The 20223-nt window shown below is 42.4% G+C and overlaps 1 protein-coding gene across 3 annotated transcripts in view; it reads left to right on the top strand.

Annotated features, from left to right (window-relative positions):
• Positions 1-223: 223 nt before the first annotated feature.
• The window catches only part of POMT2 (protein O-mannosyltransferase 2), a 30839-nt gene continuing 10839 nt past the window's right edge, over positions 224-20223 (top strand). For 2 of the 3 annotated variants that reach the window (XM_054068435.1, XM_054068433.1), the window contains exons 1-15: positions 224-422; positions 1377-1461; positions 2254-2358; positions 3520-3628; positions 4502-4610; positions 6218-6377; positions 8973-9079; positions 10066-10148; positions 11263-11372; positions 13429-13495; positions 14361-14433; positions 15970-16048; positions 16811-16962; positions 18668-18759; positions 19849-19925. In XM_054068435.1, the coding sequence (XP_053924410.1) occupies positions 244-422; positions 1377-1461; positions 2254-2358; positions 3520-3628; positions 4502-4610; positions 6218-6377; positions 8973-9079; positions 10066-10148; positions 11263-11372; positions 13429-13495; positions 14361-14433; positions 15970-16048; positions 16811-16962; positions 18668-18759; positions 19849-19925 (1587 nt within the window). In that variant the 5' untranslated portion in view covers positions 224-243. The remainder of the gene's footprint in view (positions 423-1376; positions 1462-2253; positions 2359-3519; positions 3629-4501; positions 4611-6217; positions 6378-8972; positions 9080-10065; positions 10149-11262; positions 11373-13428; positions 13496-14360; positions 14434-15969; positions 16049-16810; positions 16963-18667; positions 18760-19848; positions 19926-20223) is intronic. The other variant, XM_054068434.1, reaches the window with a different exon arrangement.

Genomic DNA, 20223 nt, shown 5'->3' with positions numbered 1-20223 from the left:
ACCGCAGTCATTGACCATGCCCCCTCTCTGGCCTCGCCCCGCCCTGGCCCTGCGGCCCTGCCCATTTGCCAGGCCCCATCTCAGCCCTTGGCCACGCCCCATTCGCACCGCCCCCATTGACACCACGCCTACTGGCCCCCGCCCCCTCACGGCCCCTCCCACTGTCCCCGCCCATTCTCAGCCATTGCCCCGTGGCCACGCCTCCTTGCCCCGCCCCGTCCCAGGCTGCGCCGCGCGCCGCGGATGGCGGGGGGCGGTAGCCGGGCTGGGGCGCTGCGTCCCCGGGAACCCCGCCGGCCGCAGGGCGGCCCGGCGCAACCCGCTCCGGCGGCGGTTCGGGGTCACCCGGCGGCGCTAGGCCTCGTCACCCTCCTGAGCTTCGCCTCCCGGTTCCACCGCCTGCCGGAGCCGCCGCACGTCTGGTACGGCCGAGCCCCGGCTGCCCCGCACTGCCCCGTTCCAAGCACCGCCCGCCTCGCTCCGGGGGCCCCGTGTCTGTGGCGGGGTCCTGGCGGCTCCCGGGCCGCAGTGCGGAGGAGGGAGCGCGGAGGGAGTTCGAGGATCTGTGGGTCGCAGGGTGGTTTATAGCATCTCGGCTCAGAAGGGCAGACAAGAGGTTTGGGAGCGCTGGCATTGAGCTCTTTGAAAAGGACCCTCCTCTGGAGAACTGTGTCTCAGCATAAGAACGATGTGGGGCTGTTGGAGCGGGTCCAGAGGAGGCTACAAAGATGATCAGAGCACCTCCCATACGAGGACAGGCTGAGAGGGTTGGGATTGCTCAGCCTGGAGAAGAGAAGGCTCCGAGTAGACCTTATAGCAACTTTCCAGTATCTGAAAGGGGCTACAGGAAAGCTGGGGAGGGACTGTTCACAAAGGCTTGTAGTGGTAGTACTAGGGGGAATGGCTTTAAGCCAGGAAAGGGCAGATTTAGACTAGACATAAGGAAGAATTTCTTCACCATGAGAGTGGTGAGGCACTGGCACACGTTGCCCAGGGAAGTTGTGGCTGTCCCATCCCTGGAGGTGTTCAAGGCCAGGTTGGATGGGGCCTTGGGCAGACTGGTCTGGTGGGAAATGTCTCTCTGCAGGGAGGATTGGAGCTGAATGGGCTTTAAGGTCCCTTCCAACACATGACTCTGCCTGGAATGACTGAAGCACTCTCCCTGACATCTGAGTGAATTTAATGCATCATCCAATATAGGATGTATGGCACTAACCCTCAGTGTGATGAAAAGCACGAGTAAAAAGACCTTCCTGGGGTTTTTTGTGGTTTTTTTTGTTTGGTTGGTTTGGTTTGTTTTTTTTACTGCCTTCAGCATTGTATCAGGTTATTTGGTATTGTCTTGTTTATGTTTATTTTTTCTTTTTTTTTCCCAGTTGGGATGAAACTCATTTTGGGAAGATGGGAAGTTACTACATTAATAGGACCTTCTTCTTTGATGTCCACCCCCCTTTGGGGAAGGTAAACTGCTCTTTTGTTACATCTTTTAGAAGCTGTGGCAATGGGCCAAGAAAAGTCTTCCCCTTCCTTCTGGCTGAAAAACGTCAGGAATGCCAATACCTTTCCTAACTGTTGTTGGCATCATGCATCCTTTATCCAGAGCCTCAACTGGTGTCTTTTCTTCTTTACGAAATGATTTGACTATGGGAAAACAAAACAGTCTTGCATGTTGGGTATTTGAAAAGCTTGATGCTAAAAAATGAGCATGGCTCTTAGGTGGTTTGGATGGGGTATTTAACAGAAGCCTGTGATTTAAAGGGATCAAACAGTTTGATAGCTTTTGTGCAATTGAGACGCCTACTGCAAAGGGCCCTGAAAGCCTTCACTTGCTATTCTGTAATATAAGAACTTGTTCTAGCAACAGTGTGTTGTGTTGATGAAGGTGCACTCCTTCAGCCTCAGAAAGATTATCTTCTCAGGCTGAATCTTCTTAAACTATAGGGATAGGGAACTATGAGAGAGTCTACAGGGACAGAATTCTTTCTGCTAAGTCTCACACTTGGTATTTCTGTAGAGTTTGCAGTCATCCTTATAGTCATCAGCCAGATCCCTTCTGGTTTTGCCTTTAGACAAAAAGCAGTATGTATGCATATGGAATCTGTACATATACTCTGGTTTGGGTAATGTGTCTGAATTAACTAGTTACTGTCTGGATCAGACTTGGCTTCTATGAAAATCTGACCTGCTGCTGCCTTGGGTACTCCTTCCTCCAATGTGATTTCTCTGACCAGTTTTTTCACCTTTCCTCTTCAGATGCTGATTGGACTTGCTGGCTACCTTAGTGGATATGATGGTACATTTCCTTTCCAAAAGCCTGGGGACAGATATGAACAGCACAACTATGTGGGAATGAGAGGGGTAAGGCTCCAGGCTTGTTTCAAGCTGGTTGGCTCTCCTGTGCTTTTCAGAGCAGAGTGTTATGTCATAAGAGCAGCTTTCCTGGATCAGATCACAGGTCTGTTTAGCTTTGTACCTTGTCTTTAAGCTCCTTAGAAAGGCATTAGTGTTTGTATTGTGAAGAAGTCTTAACATCTGTCTGTGAGAGGCCAGGTGAGAAAGCAAGGTGATTATTGAGAGCAGTTCTTGCAGCGAATTAATGGGTCTATACTCCTGAGCGGCACAAATGTCTTATCTGTTCTGCAAAGGGAACTTTGCTGAGCTTGGGCTTCTGCTGACTTGATTGTGCTTGGCTGCTCTGTTGGAGAGCCAAGGATCAAAAAGCCAGAATCATCCACTGCCACCTGCAGTTTGCCACCACCAGTGACACTGCACTGCATAAGCTGAGGGAGCAAAAAGGTGTGTGGAAATGACTGTTCAGAGTGATTTTCTGTCAGGACCCCTGGCTGTGCAGCAATCTAGGAAGACCAGGAACCATAAAACTGACAACAGATAATATGAGACAAAAAAACCCCAAAAGAAACAGTGGCCAATTGCATGTGTCTAGAAAGAAGGATAAAAACTGGGAAGGTGATTTTTCTTGGTTTACTTCACGGATCTCCAGCATTTTGTGGATCTAGATTTCCTTGAGCCAAAAGTGGGAAGAGTGCAAGAACCAAACATAAAAGAGAACAAATTTTACTGTGATGCTGCTTTCCTTTGTTTTGATTTCTGTTCTTTCTTGAACAGTCTTATTTGTGTAGGGAACATGATACTGTTCAGCTAAAGATTAAAAGTACTGGTGTATTTTGTTCTTAGATTTCGTATTCTAATATCTTGTTAAAATAAGTTGGGTATGGTGGATGTGTGGTGCGGCTACTTGACATATCTTTTTATGAATATCTGATGTAGTCTAGCAAGAGAATGACCGACTGTTGTTACTGACATCTCTAGAGACAGAATGGAGTAAGCAGCTGTACTTCTTGGAACAGTATCTTTGCTCATTTGGTTTTTGTCTGATGCACTTAGTGAGTCAGTTCAGTTACTCCTGTTGTGGCAGGTGTGGAAGATGAATGAAGGGTGTGAGTGTGTGTTCACCTTGAGGAGGTTTATAACTTCTCCCATTATCTTCTTTTCTTGCAGTTCTGTGCATTCCTTGGCTCCTGCCTGGTTCCTTTTGCCTACCTTACAGTGTTGGAACTGTCAAAATCGCTACCAGCAGCTTTACTCACAGCTTTCATCCTTATTTTTGGTATGTGTTCCTGCTACAGCAAAATCGAGCAGTTTAATTGTTCAATTAATTTAATTTCTGGGTTATTGTATATTACCTGGCCAGGGGATATTTGGGTTGATGAGGGAGGTTCCCAAAAGCAAGGTAATTCTGCCTTGTATATATGAAGCATTTTAATTGTTGGTCTCTGAGAATTTTACACTCCTGTTTAGCTCATAGATGCTTCTGTTATGTGCATAACCACAGTGTGGGATTAAATTTCACCTCAATTTTAAGAATTTTTGTAAGATGGGTGGTTGGGAATAATTTTGCCCACTAGTGAAATATTGATGTCTCCCATATATTATAGAGGTATTTAATACCTTGTATATATTATAGAGTTATTTAATAGCCTACTGCATTACTGTTGAAGAGATCACAGTAAGAAATCAATAAAATTCCTTGTTGAAATGAGCCAAGTGGAGAAATTAACATTGCAGATAGAGTTACCCAAATTGGGGTTTTGTGAGGACATGCAGATAGCTGAGGCGTGAAGACTTAAAATATCGAAGTCATATTCATTTTTGATAGGTAACGTCTGAAAGAATGACTTCTTCTGTGGTGTCTCCTGGCACCGTACTAGTGCCTTAGTAGGTAGATCATTGCCATCTGTAGCACACCCATCTGAATGTGTTAGCAGCACCTCCCAAATAGCGTTTCACAGATGTTGTTGTACTGCCTGCTTTTTGTGAGGGTTTCTTTTCATTTTTTATCCAAGTAGAAGCGGTAATGTTGTGATCTACTTCTGTTTTTTAAATTTCTCTTGTCCTGACTACACTGAGGAAACTGGCTTCCTGCAATCATAGACTAATTTTGGAACAGCAAGCGCTTTTTACGTTGTGCATTTGTTTGCAGATACAGGCTGTATTACTTTGTCCAAATATATTCTGCTGGACCCCATTCTAATGTTCTTCCTCATGGGAGCTGTTCTGAGTATGGTGAAATGTAACAGCTGTGCAGACAGGTAAGGTGATAATTTTGTTGAACTCTAGGTATTCAACTTTCACACAGATAAAGTACTAGAAAGTGTCTGCTACTTGGTCACCTGGGTGAATGGCTGAGATGAGATTGTTTCAGGAAATCTGCAGGTGGAAGCGGCTCCGTGGTAGGATAGAGAAATGTTTAGTGTGAGGATTTGCGAAACTAGGGAGGAAGTATCATGTCTGGGGTAAAACAGGGGAAAGACTAAAATAGATTATATTAGCATGAAAGGAAATTTCAGCAGAAGTAGTGTTTATGCAAATCTTGAAAAAGAAGGCTAAATGGTGTTAAAACTTGACAGGAAAGAAAACTAGCATAGGGCATTGTAGGTCAGAGGAAGAGGAATGAAGAATGGTTGGAGCCTCTTCAAGGCTTTGCTCCTTAATGGCAAAAATATTAGTTTGTTGTCCTGCACCAGTAAGTTTTGTCTCCGGGCTGGAGAAACACAGCTTATCTGTGTTAAGCACTTACAAAATCCTGCTAGCTGAGCTACCAAAAATTTGAGAGAAATACAGCCAGGATGTTTCTGAATAAAGCAGTTAAGTTACTCAGAATACTTGCTGTAGACCCATCCAGAGAGAAGTGGTGATTTATAGGTGTTGGGGTATGTCAGGAGGCTTCTTTGTGGCTGGGCTGTACAGAGTAATTTCCCCACAACACATCCAGGATTCAAAGACATAAAAGCTTAGTATATTGTGTTGTATATGAGCAATTTTTGTTTCATGAAATGTTCAAGAACTGATCATATTAGTCGTAGCATGACTGCAGCACACGTCTAAAATGCAGCCTGAAGCGTTGTGTGGGGCCATCCAAGGCCATCCTCATCTACAACAGGCTTCACAGCAAGTGCAAGCACTAGGTTACAGGGCAGTGTTTGATCAGCTCTGTAATGTACCTTGACCTGAACTTATTTCTCATGTCTTAGAGCTAATCCTGTTTTCAAACTAGTTGATTTTATGCAAATTAAATTCCAGCTGTAGCTATTGTGTTGCTTTAGCACATCACAGGGATTTTGTCTTGTTAAAATACATGCGTCAAGGGTTTTAAATTCTGCTGTCATCTTGTCTGTCATTTAAAATTATTTTAGTTTGTAATTTGTTTGGGTTTTTGCTGCAGCTTTTGTTTGTGCTTTGAGTAGATACTTTCCACTGTGGCCTTTCTGCTTTAGGAAAAGGGGTTGTGCCTTTTCTCCTGTTCTCCGCCATGTCCTTAGCTTTCTGAGAGATATAAGTTGGCATTTTATGGAGCAGAAGTTCTGTTTCTATTTTCAGACCTTTCATGAGTCAGACTATCTTCACATTAGTGTTTTAGCTTACATCTGGTTCTATGTTCCCTTCATTAAAGGGGAGATCTAGGGCTGCGCAGGCTTCATTGTTGGGCCCGTCTGAAGCCCTTGTATCAGGGCTATCCTTGCATCATTCTAAAATTAATGAAAAAATTCTTTCTATTCCTCATGGGCTCCTGAGAAGACAGACGATGGAATGTAATTTTGCAGTGTAGCCAATTTGCTGTTTATTTACCTAATTGCAGATGCCCATTCGTGCAGCCATCACTTACCACGTTTACTGACCTGCCCTATCTGTCCTGCAGGCCATTTTCTGCCTCCTGGTGGCTCTGGCTGAGTCTGACTGGCATGAACCTTGCTGGAGCAATGGGGGTAAAATTTGTTGGCCTTTTCATAGTCCTCTTGGTTGGCCTGAACACAGTCTGTGACCTATGGGGCTTGCTGGGGGACCTCAGCTTGTCACTGGTGAGTGTCACAAACTTCTTTTTTACATTAAGGGCTTCTTTATTTGGTTTTGCTTTCTTTTGCCTTTGTAATTCGCCTAGTTTTTGACAACCATGGAACTAACCAAACACTGGTGCTCTGTCTGCAGCAAAGAGGGGCATTTGAGGTGGATGATGATGATTAAAGATGAAGGTTATAATGGAAAAGCTATCGCCATATATTTAAAAAGCCGGCATATGTCAGCGAAGTATAAAGTCATAAGAGCACAGCAAAAAGGTTGTTGGTTTTTCTTCAGAGAAACTATTACCTTTCAGGTTGAATGAATTGTATTTCAGACTAGGCTAAAAATGCTCATTGGGAATGGCTGTAGAAGGGCCCAAAGCAAGATGTTGTTCAGCACTGTAAAGTGACCTTCTGAGGAGTGCGTGCTACCTGGCAGAGAGGGATGGCTTGCAGTACCTACTTTGCATAGGCAGAGCAAGCTCAGGCTCTGCTTGATGAGAGTATGGGTCCCCAGGCCACATAGCAGTAGCGTGCTGTAGTCCGTCGTGAATCATGGGTGTGCTCTGCGTCTTGCAGTCTCCCTGGCGGGTCTTGAGGATGAAGGCAGCCATAGCCTGCTCAAATTTCACACACTCTTAGTTCTTCTAAGCTCTGAGAAATTTGCTAGTGTGTTTTGGTACCTTGTTCTTATATATTGCATTTTATATTTGGGGATGATGAAATCTGCTGTTTGGAGTAATATCTTGACACGTACCACTAGCTCTCTTGCAACCAGCAGGAAAACAAATTCTTCAAGCACATATTTTAAAAGGTGTTCAGTTTTCCTCTTGTCTCAGCCTCTTCTGAAGCTTGAAAATGCTATTTCTTTCACTTACTGTTTTTCTCCTGTTTGTCTCATAAACAGTGGGAGTTTGGGGGGACTTTTTCTATTCCTGCTGAGTGATTTGTTTTCTCTGATTAATGTGAATCTGATATAGGCTGCAAAGATGCAGTGTTCCAGCTCTGGAGAAGCACTTCTTGAGCAAAGTCAGTTAATTGCATTTGAGGTGGAACAAATCCATCATGTCTAAGCTTTCTGCCAGCAGACGGCTGCACAGTGATTTCATTTGTGCTGCTGTCGGCAAAGGCAGCAGGCCCCTGAGTGTTAGAATATGTAAAGAAATTTACTCCAGAAGGTGGATACTTTCTGAATAACTAACTAGTTGGCAACCTTGGTGCTTGACAAGGGGGGGAAAAAAACTGATGTGAGGATTAAGCCCCTGAAAGCCTGAATAACTTATCTCTGCATTTGTTAGGAAACTACTGAAGATTACTTACATGCAGTGTTTTTGGGACTAATATGATTTCTAGAACTCTCAGCTTGTCTTGGTCTGCTGTTCTGGTTTACTTGATGCTGTCTTTCGTGTGCTTTTCCTTTTTTGACTTTGCATTGAAGTCTGGAGTTAAAGAAAAGCTTTTCACAAAGATTGAAGCATATTATCATCATTTTGAGCAGGGAACTGGAGATTAGTTCATATGCCTCTCCATTGCATAAACTTGGATATGCACTATCAATCAGCATTTTTCCTAGTGCCCAGTGGTTATTAAGTGTTTTCTTTAAGTGCTCAAGCTGAGCAACTGTTTCCTTTATTGACTTCACTAAGTTCTTATTTTTATAATGTGTTCAGCTCCTTTCCCATTACTTTTGAAATCCTTGGATCTGGTATTAAGGGATGGAGGATGATTAGCTTAATAATTGTGTGATAGTCACCATGTGAAAAAAAATACACAGGATAGCAAGTACATCTGCCTTTATTTGCTTTGAAATTAGATGTGGGCATTTAGGGAACAAGTATTGCTGTTTTCTTCTTGCACAGCTATTTATTACCCATTCTTTTACATTGCTATCAGCATTGTCAGTAGGCTGTGAATATATAATTGCTTCTTGGGCACCTGTGTACAAACCATCTTTCCAGGTGTTTTAAATAAAATATTCTGCATTTGTATTGAGGCAGTTGAAATGTTCACAGGTTTTGCTGCTTGACTTCTCTGTAACTTCTGCCTGAGCAGCAAAAGAAGTTGGAGTGTGAGACTGTCCTGGCTAAGTGAGCTGGTTTCTGTGAATGAAGCATATCTAGGTCCCCAGGAAGTCCTGGTTACTGTCACATTTGCATAGGGAAGCTTGTTGGGAGAACAAGTTTTCATTTTCCCTTGCACTTAGCTTTGACACTTCCTATTCTGAAAGGCATCCCCTTGCTGTGATTTTGTGTCAAGACATGTACGCTCTGATAAGCAAGTTAAGGTCCTTTTTTCCCAAAGTATTGTCAATGGGAACTGCCCGGGCTCCTTTGCCAAAGTTAGAGATGCCCAGCACTTTGGAAACTACTACTGCTTTGTAACTCTCCTATTGCTTGGTTTTCTCTTCCTCCTAAGACCCTGAAATTTCAAGGTATCCCAGCTCCAGCACAGCAAAGTCTGTCTAAGCTTTTACCTCTCTCTAGGTAATTCTGCGGCCTGCTGGGCTTGCTTGGATAACAAGCTCCAGCTGTAGGACTGCTGCTCAGAGTCCTGTGCAGAAAAGAGTGGAGTTGTTCCTGCAGCTGCGCCATTTGACCCAGTCTGTGTTTGTTACAGGTCATGTTTGGGAAGCATTTACTGGCTCGCGTACTCTGCCTCATCCTGCTCCCGCTTGCCCTCTACACGGCTATGTTTGCTGTTCATTTTACAGTATTAAATAAAAGGTATTTGACAATATTTTCTCCAGATGAAGAATCACTTGCTTTGCTTTGAATTAAAGGCTATTGATTATGTATTTCTCCACTTTCAGTGTCAGAAGCACAGCCACAAGCTGTATCTTTGTTTAATTCCCTTCCTAGACTCCTGCATTATTCTTAGAGAAAGGCTCTGGCCAAGCTGGCAGTGAAACTGAATTTGAGCTTCAGACTTTCTGAAATGCCAAGCAAATATCTGAACCAAACTTTCTGCCTTTTTTTCCCCCTCCTCTCTTTCCTGGACCTGAAAATGTTTCAACTCTTTTTCCTTTTCCCCTTCCCCTTCTCTTTCTCTTTCTTCCTTTTTCCTTGAAACGGCATTGCATTCCTGAAGAATGCTTTGACTGTGATTGCAACAGTAAATCTGAGTATGCCCAAAGGGAGGACTGTTGTCTGAATGCTTGCTACCAAGGGATGCTTTTTATGTGGGAAGAGCACAACCACTAGTAAAATGGCCAAGTAATAACGTTCCATAGGCCAACATTAAGGGATAAGGTGAATAACCATTTCACCATTAAAAAAAAAATAAATATAAAAGTAAATCTATTATTTTTCAGTTTAAGTGGTCTTACCTCTTACCTGCAAGCAGAGATGAAACTTAAGGAGCCACAGAGAAAGGCTTTGTTATATCTTAACATGAGAGTGGGTCAGTTATTTTGCTAGAAATACACCTTCAAAGGTAGTTGATGATGCTTTGTGCAGTGCCAGTGTGTACGTCTTTTGTGATCTTAAGTTCTTGCATCTCTGGATAATTTCCTGCAAGATCGTGCCTGTCTGCTCTGATTCACATTAGGGGTGTATCTAAGGGAATTCTTAGATTCAGTCATTCTTCTTCTGATGCCATGTCTGATTTTATACTTTTCCTTCTGTAAAAACAATTTGGTAATGTGTGACAGAGCTTTGATTGCCTGTTTTGCCAGACTTTGTGTTGTCACCTTTTTTGCTTTCTTTTGTAGTGGTCCTGGGGATGGTTTCTTCAGTTCAGCATTTCAGTCTCAGCTGATTGGGAACAATCTTCATAATGTCTCCATTCCAGAGTGTGAGTATTCAAAGGAATAAACCACTCTGAGTGTTGTCAATGTATGCAGGGATTTAAATAAAAACAGTGTCTCCTGTGAGTCAGTGCTGGACAGTGCGGTTTATCCCTTTGTCTTCATGGGCAGACCCACGCTGTTCTTCTTTGCAGTTCTATGTATCAACAGAAAAGAAAGAGGCTGACAATAATACTGGCTTTAGTGCATGGTCACTAACTGTTTTTTATTCCTTCTGGAGGGAAAGATGCTCTTTTGAGGGATTTGACAGTTTGCGTGCGTGCATCTTGGTTTTTTTTGGCCTCTCTGTTGCTTGAGAAAATGAAAAGAGATTTGTCCTGTTCACCTTAGGTTTGTAGGTGTTCAGAGGTGGGATTTGTTTCCAAAATGTCTGTAAATGAAAACTATCAACTCATTTGCAACACAGCCTGCTGCTGGGTAAGCTGTGTTGTGTTCAGCGTGCATATGAATTTATGGGAAAGATTGCTCTGTGGTTGTTCCTTAATCCCTAGGTTGGCTAAGGACTACTGAACCTTTAATATGGTTTAGCTTTATGATTATTTCAGCTTTTCTCTGGCAGTTCCCTGCTCCAGAGCTGCTACTGGGAGAGCATCCTGTCCTCCAAGACTCAGTTCTCTCACTTGTGTTGAGAGACTATGAAGGAAGATGTTCTTAAGCCAGGGTATCAACCACTATCTGATAGCTGAGCTTGCCTCCCTTCCCTGTTGTATGGCTTTAGGGATTGGGCAACGGAGTGTTTCAAAGTAGTCGTGTGCTCTTCAAATGGTTGTGATCTATTTTGACCATACATTCTTATGGAAAGCTATCTCAAACCTCTCATTACTGAAAACAAAAGAACTAACACTTCCATTCGTGTTAAAGCTTTGTGGGAGAATTTTAAGTGTTTCAGATGAATGTTATGTAATAGTTTTACTGAATCATGGTTGGGGATGGAAGATGAGCTTACAAGGAGCTGTGTGGAGTAACATGTCAAAGGGGAAATGAGCTTTCATCAAAACAAAGCCGGAGAATGCACACCTAATTGGAGCACTGGAAGCTAGCTGGGAGAGATATTTATAGGAGAGCTGCTTTATGCCCTTTCCCTCCTTCCTCCCCGTGTAGACTTGGCATACGGGTCTGTGGTCACAATGAAGAACCTTCGGATGGCAGGGGGATACCTTCACTCCCACTGGCACCTGTACCCGGAGGGCATAGGGGCTCGCCAGCAGCAGGTTAGTGCACTGCAGTAGTGCTGCATCTGACTGCAACCATTGACTCGCTCCTGTTGCACTTGGTGGTGGATGTCACTGGGACAGGAACTATGTATTTACTCAGTGCCACAGTGGTGCACTTGGCTTGGAAGCACTAATAAGAAGGGTGCTTGAAGAGAGCCCACTGCCTTGAACCAGGGAAGTGACTTACAGTAACAAAGCATCATTTTGGTAGCAAGACTGCTTTCCACAAGTGGAGGCCAAGAGGGCTTAAAAATTGTCTTCTATAATGATAGTACTTTCTTACCTCAAGGAGGGCTGTAATAGATTTGTTTGAAACATGAGAGTTTTACTTTATGTTATAGGTTTCATAGCTGTGTGTTAAAAACAACAGAACAGGAGTGCTGGGTGTTGTTTTCACTCCTGCTACTGGCCACTGTGACCTTGCATGAATTACTTCTCATTTTGTGCTTTGCTTTCCTCATCTGTTGCAAAGAAATTGTAAAGCTTTGCTTGTTAAGTTAAATAAATATACATTCGTATGCTAGCTGTAACGAAAGAACTCTCTAAGGGCTTCTGATTAAATGATTAAGCAATAAATCAAAGTAAAAATCAGGAATCATGTAACTATTGCTAATTTAAGTAGTAAAAAAATAAAGTTAATTTATTATTTTTGTCCGTCATCATCAAGCTTCACAAATCTTTGCCGCTTCTGCAGCTTTTGCAAGATGTATTTTGCAGTTTGCATGTTAGTATACAAAAATTATTCTGAGCTCTTTGAAACAAAGTTGCCAGAAAAAGACAAGTGTTTAACTCCCTTCAGTCTCTGTTGCGAGTAAGAGGTTTTAAAGAACAGAAACTTTTTCTCAATCTTCTTTTCCTGCTGTATTTCCCAACCAAAAATTACAATTCTTTCACATGACATTGATATTTATTACTGTAGACAGAGATATCATACCAAAACTGGCTGAAAGATGGGCATAATTCAAGTGCTGAGCATGCTTTGTGATACTAAAAGCGGGGAAGAGGGATTTGGAGAACTCTGATGAGAGTTTTATTGATGGTAAATGGGAAAGGGTGGAGATCCTCCCTGTGTTCCCTGCCCTGGGGCTGGGAGAGTTTGGGGGCTATAGAGAGGGGAAAGGAATTTAGAACTTGGAGGACATTTAGGGATGAAAAGATGGAGGCATTGATCTCTCTACTGCCTCCTTCCCCTCCTCTCTTGATAATATGACTTCAAGGTATAAGGTTCCACCTCCAGCTCTCCCTTTTCTCTCACAATCAGACACTCCTGTATGTTTGGCCCCTCACCCAACCACTGGGCCATCTGCTCTCACTTGAGTTGGAGGCCTGGGTTTGGGACTGGGCTAGGGTCCCACAGAGCAGGGCTTCTGCTTATGGGAGAGGAGAGCGAGCAGAGTGGGCACAGTTCGTCTTGCTGTTTGGGAAGGTTGCGCTCAAGAACAGCACCCTGAGGCCAGATGGTCTTCTCTGCCTATGGTAGCAGTAGGAGAGCAGTTACTTTGTCTGAGGTTTAGCAGGCCAGTAACGATTAGCTGGGTAGCATGTGCGGCTTTAACAATTGATCCCTGAATCTTTCTTATCTTCTCTGGATGTTTTGGCAGAAGTACTGTGGTTGTCACAGGCAGCCTGTTGTCATAAAGCCCTGTCAGTGTTGCCTGTCTGTAAAGCCAGTGCTGTTTCAATCTCCTGTTTCTGGTACCAGTCAGTGATTTTTCCAAAAGTTCAGGTTTGGATACCCTGTTGTTGTAGAACGAGCCTCTGAAGTAGGGTGAGAGGAGGCCAAACTGAGTGGTTGCAGGCTGTTACTCAGGGTGCATGTGAACTGCCATTAAGTGTAGTGCTCCTGTACGTACGAGCTATACTCTGAATGGAAAGTGTGATCTGGGTTAAGGAGTGGCCACTAACTGACTTTCTAGGGGACAGTGTCATAAAAGTCATCCCAGGATTTCTCTGTTACTGGTGCATTCATTTGGAACTTTGATTTGCTGGCAAATGTGTGTCTGCTATCCCCAACATTTTCTGTTTGGTAAAATAAATTATCCTATGTTTTCAGGTCACTGCCTACCTACATAAAGATTTGAATAACCTGTGGATTATAAAGAAACATAATTCAGATACAGGTAAGTACCAGTGAAGTGCCTTTTATAACTGCTGCTTCAGTTTTTCACTTAAGTATTCCGAGTTCCCTCCAAGGCAAAATATCCTTCATGGATGTGAGGAGGAGAGGAGGAAGAACAAGGGGAATCTGTCTCCATGCTTTTTGTGTCTACTGTGGTTTTGGTTTCTCTCCAGATTGTACAGCTGAATGAAATAAGCTTTTCTCAGCTGAAGGTTGCATTGACAACTTTTCAGCGAGGCAGGACTGCAAATAAAAGAGAGGAAATTAAACTGAACTCGGTTAATATTTTGTGCAATCTGTTACTGTGGCTGTGGGTTCGGAGATGTTGGGTCCCGGTACATTCTGATGTGTTGTGTTCAACTGATTTGCATAGGTATGTGCTTGTGACAAGATAGAGTACTGAACATGAAGATCTATGCACATGTTTTAGAATATCATAACAGTGTAGCTGAGGCACATTCGGTCTGGCATAGTTTCCTTTCTTCACTTGCGGCATGTATATATAAAAATTAGCGACAACTGTCTAAAAAATAAAAAATGCAAATAAGCTAGATGTAGAAAAAATATAATTACTGTTGCTAGAGTCATTTTATAATTCATGAAATAAAAGTATCATTTTGATCTTCAGTAGTCTGACAAGGAATGCTCTTTGTTTAAGGTCATAATGTGCTGCCTGGGCCGTGCTCTTAGGAGTAGTCCTCAGAGCTGGTCTTTAAACTAGAGCAGTGGTTTACACCAGGCTTAGAGTCAACACAAATTATTTTGCTTTGTGTTTGTCTGCTTGAGGCATGAGCATTCTGAAGAAACTTTTTAAGACCCTGATATGTTTGTCAGTGCGTTGATATGATTAATTTGCCTTCCTTCAGCAGATCTGTCAGACCCCTCGAGCCCTGTGGAGTTTGTGAGACACGGAGATATTATTCGTCTGGAGCATAAAGAGTAAGGCTGATTTCTGGGATTGAAAGAGACTGTGTGATTGAATAGAATCGGTGGGAGGGTTTTCCTGCTGGGGACTACATGGTTAGGCCAGAACAAGCAGGCTGTGTGACAGAGGTGTCTGTATTTCTGTATCCAGTGTGGAGTTTCTGGAACCTTTCTTCTGTGGTTTGTTTTGAAGGGTGTTCATTCAACAGGAAACTTCTAATGGAACCACACAGCTTCCTTAGAAAGCAGCGGAGGGATTTTTTCAACTATGTGAGCTGCAATATTAAGGGTAACTCTTCTGCAGAGAAGCTATTTCAAAACCGTCATTTGGTTGCTTGTCCCCACTCTCTGATTTTCTAGGCAAACAGAGTGTGTGGGGGGGGTTTTGTCAGCATACCACAAGTGTCCTGTTCCTGTGTGCACAGGCAGTATCCACCCACTGAAGTTCTCAACAGCACTGAAATCGCAGCAGTGAAACACTTCAAATGAAAGTGTTGGCTGATGCCTTCCCTTTCAGGGAATTCCTGAGAGGAAGCAGGGGAACCCTAGTGACTTGATAGTTAATCTTCATGTAGTCTAATGTCACTGTGCCACAATGCTCTGTGCTGTTGCAGCTTTCATTTCTTAACAGAAGCTCTAAACCTGCAATCCTAGAAATCATGTTATATTGCATTCAATGTTGTGTGTTCACAAATCGTTGCTTAGGTTTTCAAAGTGATTTTAAGATTAAAAAAAAAGCCAGATATATGATAATGAAGGTGATAAACCTTCATTAGGCAATACTGGTTAGGTCTCCATTAGGTTTCCAGAATGGGACGTGAAACTGTGGTGTTGAGGAAAAAATCCAGCAGATGGCTCCCGTCTCTTTGCATATGAACTTCATCCAGTGTGGGCAAAGGGGTTTTGTGCAGATAAGGCTAGGCTGGCTGCAGCTGTGGTTTTAGCACTGGGGATTCATTGTCTGAGTGGCTTTATTAGGGACTGACCAGGATATGGCCAGGCTTTTCTGGTTGCCTCGGTTAGCAGTCCCTTGTGGGGCCAGAGGCTTTCTGCAGCCTGTACAGCTTGTGCGAACAGGGGCCAATGATCCCCTCTCTACCCCTGGTAAATATGTGCCTGGCTAAATGGTACAATCTTCCCCCTTAAAAACAAAACTGATAATCAAGAGAGGTCAGAATCTTGTTTTGCTTCTTGCAAAAGCAGGACTGTTACTCCCACCTTTTCTCTTAATTTACAAAAAATAAACCTCAGAAAAACCAATGTATTTTCCACTTGGAGCTGGTGGATGTTGTTTGAGGATTGGATTTAGTCATGCTCTTCTCCCTTTCCAGCATTGTCCAGTGTAGCATAAGCTCAGAGTGGCAGGGTGGGAGGCAGTCATTACGCTGCGTGGGCCCCATTGCCTTTAAGGCTGTATCCTGCCCTCTCCTTGTCTGGAATTCAGTGGTCAAAGCGCTGGCAGCTGTCTGAATAGCTCAAACCAAAGTTCTTGTAACAAATTACTGAGACATAAAAATAAACCCCAGGGTTTGACTTTCGATTTCATTACAGAACTTCTAGAAATCTTCACAGTCACCAGCATGAGGCTCCCCTGACAAGGAAGCATTTTCAGGTCACTGGCTATGGAATAGTAAGTGAATGGCAAGATAAACCAAAAGCTCCTTCTTTTGGGGAGAGTTAATACCATGCCAAGGGGATTTATTCTTGCTTTCTTAATTTGTTAGTCAGGGTGATAGAGGTGCATCTACTATACCGGAGGAAAAAATGATTTAGCATGAAATAGTTTCTCTCATATTTAAGGTCTATTTAATGTGAGCACAGACATGAAAATAACTTAAGCTTTTGCTGCCAGTCTGGCTTTGGCAGTGTTGAACTGCATAAATGCCAAACTGAGCAACCTTGAAGTTGCTCTGACAAGTATTATTTTATGTATTTGGCCTTGTCACATAGACAAGTGCCTTTTTTGACAGAATGATGACAGGATTTTGCATCATGAAAATGAAATCTGCTTTGAGGGCTGAATTTCCAAATGCAAGGGGCTGTTGCCTAAACCCCTCTGTGAAGCAGCCAAGTTACCTCTATTTAAAATGTAACTCTTAACCACAGTCAAGTATGAATTGGGAGAAAAAAAATGTAAGGTTAGCAAGATAAAAATGTGTTTGTGAGTAGTTGTTCATGTCTAGAATCATCTCTTCCTGACGAGGAATCTCTTCTGTGAAGTCTTGAGTGAGGGTAACCTGGGCTCCTTTATTTAGCTTTGCCACCATTAGAGTTTCAGAAGTTCCTGTTTGCAATGCTTCAGTCCTGTGTGTCTTCCATTTGGTTTTTTTTAACTTCTTTTTCTTTTCTTTTTTTTTTTTTTTACCTCTCCCGTGTTATGTTTGCGTAATAGAATGGAACAGGAGACTCCAATGATTTCTGGCGGATTGAAGTGGTGGGCAGAAAGACTGGGAAGCTCATCAAGGTTCTACGGAGTCAGGTCCGACTAACCCACGTGGCCACAGGGTGCATATTGGGCTCTTCTGGAAAGACTCTACCAAAATGGCAAGTAGCTTGTAATCCCTCTCCATCCCTTGCAAGGCCTTGAGCTGACATGTTCCCTTGCTCAATGATACTTCTAAACTATGCAATAATCACATTTCCTCCCTTCTTTATCTTTAAAAGAATTAAAAAGTAACTAGCAAGTACTAAAAGTAGAACCAGAGGGGCAGATTCTGGTTTAGGATAATGCAGCCTGTTACAGTGAAGGTATACAGCTCTGAAAAATAGTATCCCTTACTAAGAGATCCAAGAGTGGCGTGACCATAGATTTTTGTCATCTGGTAAGTCCAGAAGGGGATGACAGACCTGCTCTTCAAGGTCAATTTTATCCTTGGAATTCACAAAACTTGCTAAAAACTGGAGCATTTAGTGCTGTTCCATACCATAATCTTCCAAATTTCTTTTTATTGGTAGTGTCTTTTGTGATTGAAGATATTCTGCCATTTTTGGATGCAGCATCTGAAGCAAGGGCAATGGTAACAAGCTGCTATTAGCAGGGGTTGGGATTTAATATGTTCTTGGATTATATATCTATGTCATTAAACTGTATATGCAGAGACATCCAGACTAGTGTGCCGAGCAAGCTGCTGTATCTGCAAAGCTCTATTGTGTGGGATGCTAACATGAATCCTGAAGCAGCAGGCTGTGTGGTCACGATGCTTCTGTTTCCAGAGCAGCCTTCATTGCTACTATCTTAGGTTTCCCTTCACTGTGTTATGGTAAAAAGGGCTTCTAAGGAATCCTGTGGGTGCTGAATCATAGTGAGCGCAGGCAGATACCTCTCCTGACTGCCTGGTCAGGAATAGAAGTGTCATTTAGACTTCTACCAGTAAAACTTGGCTTATGGGTAATAATGTGATTGGTTAAAAGAAAATAAAAATCACTGCCTCTGTCAACAGAATTCAAGAAAGCGGGTATTTCCCCCCTTCTAACACAAACTTACCCTGTGAATGGAAATTATTGCAGCAAAATATTGATGACGTTAAGAGCTGAGGGGAAAAACTACTTGTTAACTGCAGATATGGGTGGTTAAAACAATATTTGATTTATATATATATATTTTTTTTTTTTAATTTAAGGGGTGTAACCACTGTCTTTTAGAGAATTAAGTGGTGATTAGTTAATGCTAATTAATTAGTGGAGTTAGGCCCTCTAAGTGGTGGTTGGTAGAAAATTCCTCATTAATCTGTCGCATTACTGCAAGGTCTGATGGACTTTCTCCCAAAGTGTTTGATGTGACCTGCTAGAAACAGGGTGACAGACTAAATGAATAGTTGGTGTTCCCTCTAAAGTAATTCTTTTGTTTCTGTAATACAGTTGCTACAGGCATGGATTGATTTAAATTAACAATGGTTTTCTTCTGGAAGGAGACTAAGGATTGACTTGAAGTAGTTTCTAGTTGTCAACATGCGTCATTCAAAAATGACACTGCTTATGTGTGGACCTAGGTTTTTTAGTTTAGATGCTGAAAGTTAGAAATGTGGTTGAAATAGTAGATTTTTTGATGTTGTCTTCCTTGCAAATCTGTTTTGGTTTCTACATGGAGCTTAGAGCATGTAACAGTGTGTAAGAATGAGGCTGCTGGGGTTGAGTGGTATAGCAAGTATTACAGGAAAGCGTGAAGCTAAATGGGGACAAAAGCAGTTGAAACTGGAAATACTAAGTGGTTTTTTGTGGAGTGGAAGGTAACTGCTCTGCTGTTCCTCAGGGGCTGGGAACAAGTAGAAGTCACCTGCACACCATATCTGAAGGAGAGTCCCAATTCCCTCTGGAACTTTGAAGATCATATCAACCCTAAATGTAAGTAATTTATTTCCTTTTCCTCTTGAGGCTGTGTCTTGGCTTGCTGTTAAAAAGATGAGATGTGCTATCAAATGGCAAGAACCGGCATTCAGGGTTTGAAATATGAGTGTTCTTTCTCAGCTCAAGCCAAACTTGCTGAACTGGGGCCGGTTGTTCGAAGATGCATAGCCTTTTTCTACTTCACTGTCTGTACTGTAAACTTGTGATAAAGCTTCAAGTGTAGTAGATGTATAAAGTCTTTTTTTAAGGATTTTGAGATCTTCATGGATAACAAAAGTGGGAAGTTTTATAGGCACTGCAGTTCAGGCTCTACAACATACAATATGAGTATGTTGTTTATATTTTAATTATTTCTTTTTTAAAGAAAATATTTATTTTTTTTTTTTATTATTTTTTTTTAAAGTTAGAATCCATCCTGTTCTGGTGTATTTTCTCCCTTCTCTGGCAAGGAGGCATGCTGAATAATGACTTTGCCATACCATCAAGTAATAGATAGTAGAACTGTGACAGAGGCTGGGAAGAGAACTAAGTTTGCCAATTATGACAGATGGGCTCTGCAGCCTCATCCAGGAGGTTAGATATGTGTCACAGCCTCATAATGCCTGAATTATTCAATATAATTTTCACCCCATGAATTGCAGATGACTTGGGTTGAGTTCTGAGTTATTAAAAAAAACTGGCGTTCTTCATCCTTTGAGGGGGGCTGTATGCAAACCAGAGGAAAGGGAATCCTGGGCTGTTGACTTGGTAGAATTGCCTTTTTTGTTGCAGTGCATTTTACACTCCCACACTCATGGCTCATTTACAGATAAACAGCAGCCTATGAACAATATGTCTCTAATTTCAGCTAGAATACAAGTATGTTTATTTCATGGACTTTTATGTATTTCTCATGCTTCTGGAAGTGAAGGAGGAAATCTAGGAGTGCATCAGTTGTGAAATTCACTGAGGGATACTTTTGACTGCAAGCCTCTATGTTTAGAATACAGATTTGTCATGGGAGGAGATAGTTTGGTTTATTATGGAAGAAGCAAATGAAAGTAAACCATGCAGACTTCTAACCTATTTTTCTGTCTTTTTCTAAAGTGCCCAATATCAGCCTGGATGTTTTGAAGCCCTCTTTTGCAGAAATTCTGCTAGAATCTCACATGGTTATGATCCGGGTAGGGTATTGTTAGTTCTGGATTATAATTTTCTTCCTCCTTTCTCTTGCATGAAAAAGAATAAGCATTTTCTGAGGTATTTGGGTGGTGGCTGCAAGCTAGGGCAGAATTGACATACCTCAGCAACCTACTTGAATTTATACATGAAAAAAGGGATGGTATTGCAGCTAAAATTTCTCAAAGTTTGGTAGCCTTTATGCCTGACTCTGCTTTTGGTGTGATCTAGCTACAGCCTAGTTTTGCAATCCCTCCCCTGCTGAAATTCAGTTCTGTAAAGGGGAGTTGAAAGTTTTCCCTA

This window comes from Cuculus canorus, chromosome 5 (assembly GCF_017976375.1).
Source record: "Cuculus canorus isolate bCucCan1 chromosome 5, bCucCan1.pri, whole genome shotgun sequence".
NCBI lineage: Eukaryota > Metazoa > Chordata > Aves > Cuculiformes > Cuculidae > Cuculus > Cuculus canorus.
Note: the sequence above shows the minus strand (reverse complement) of the source record. Positions and strands in the feature narration are given on the sequence as shown.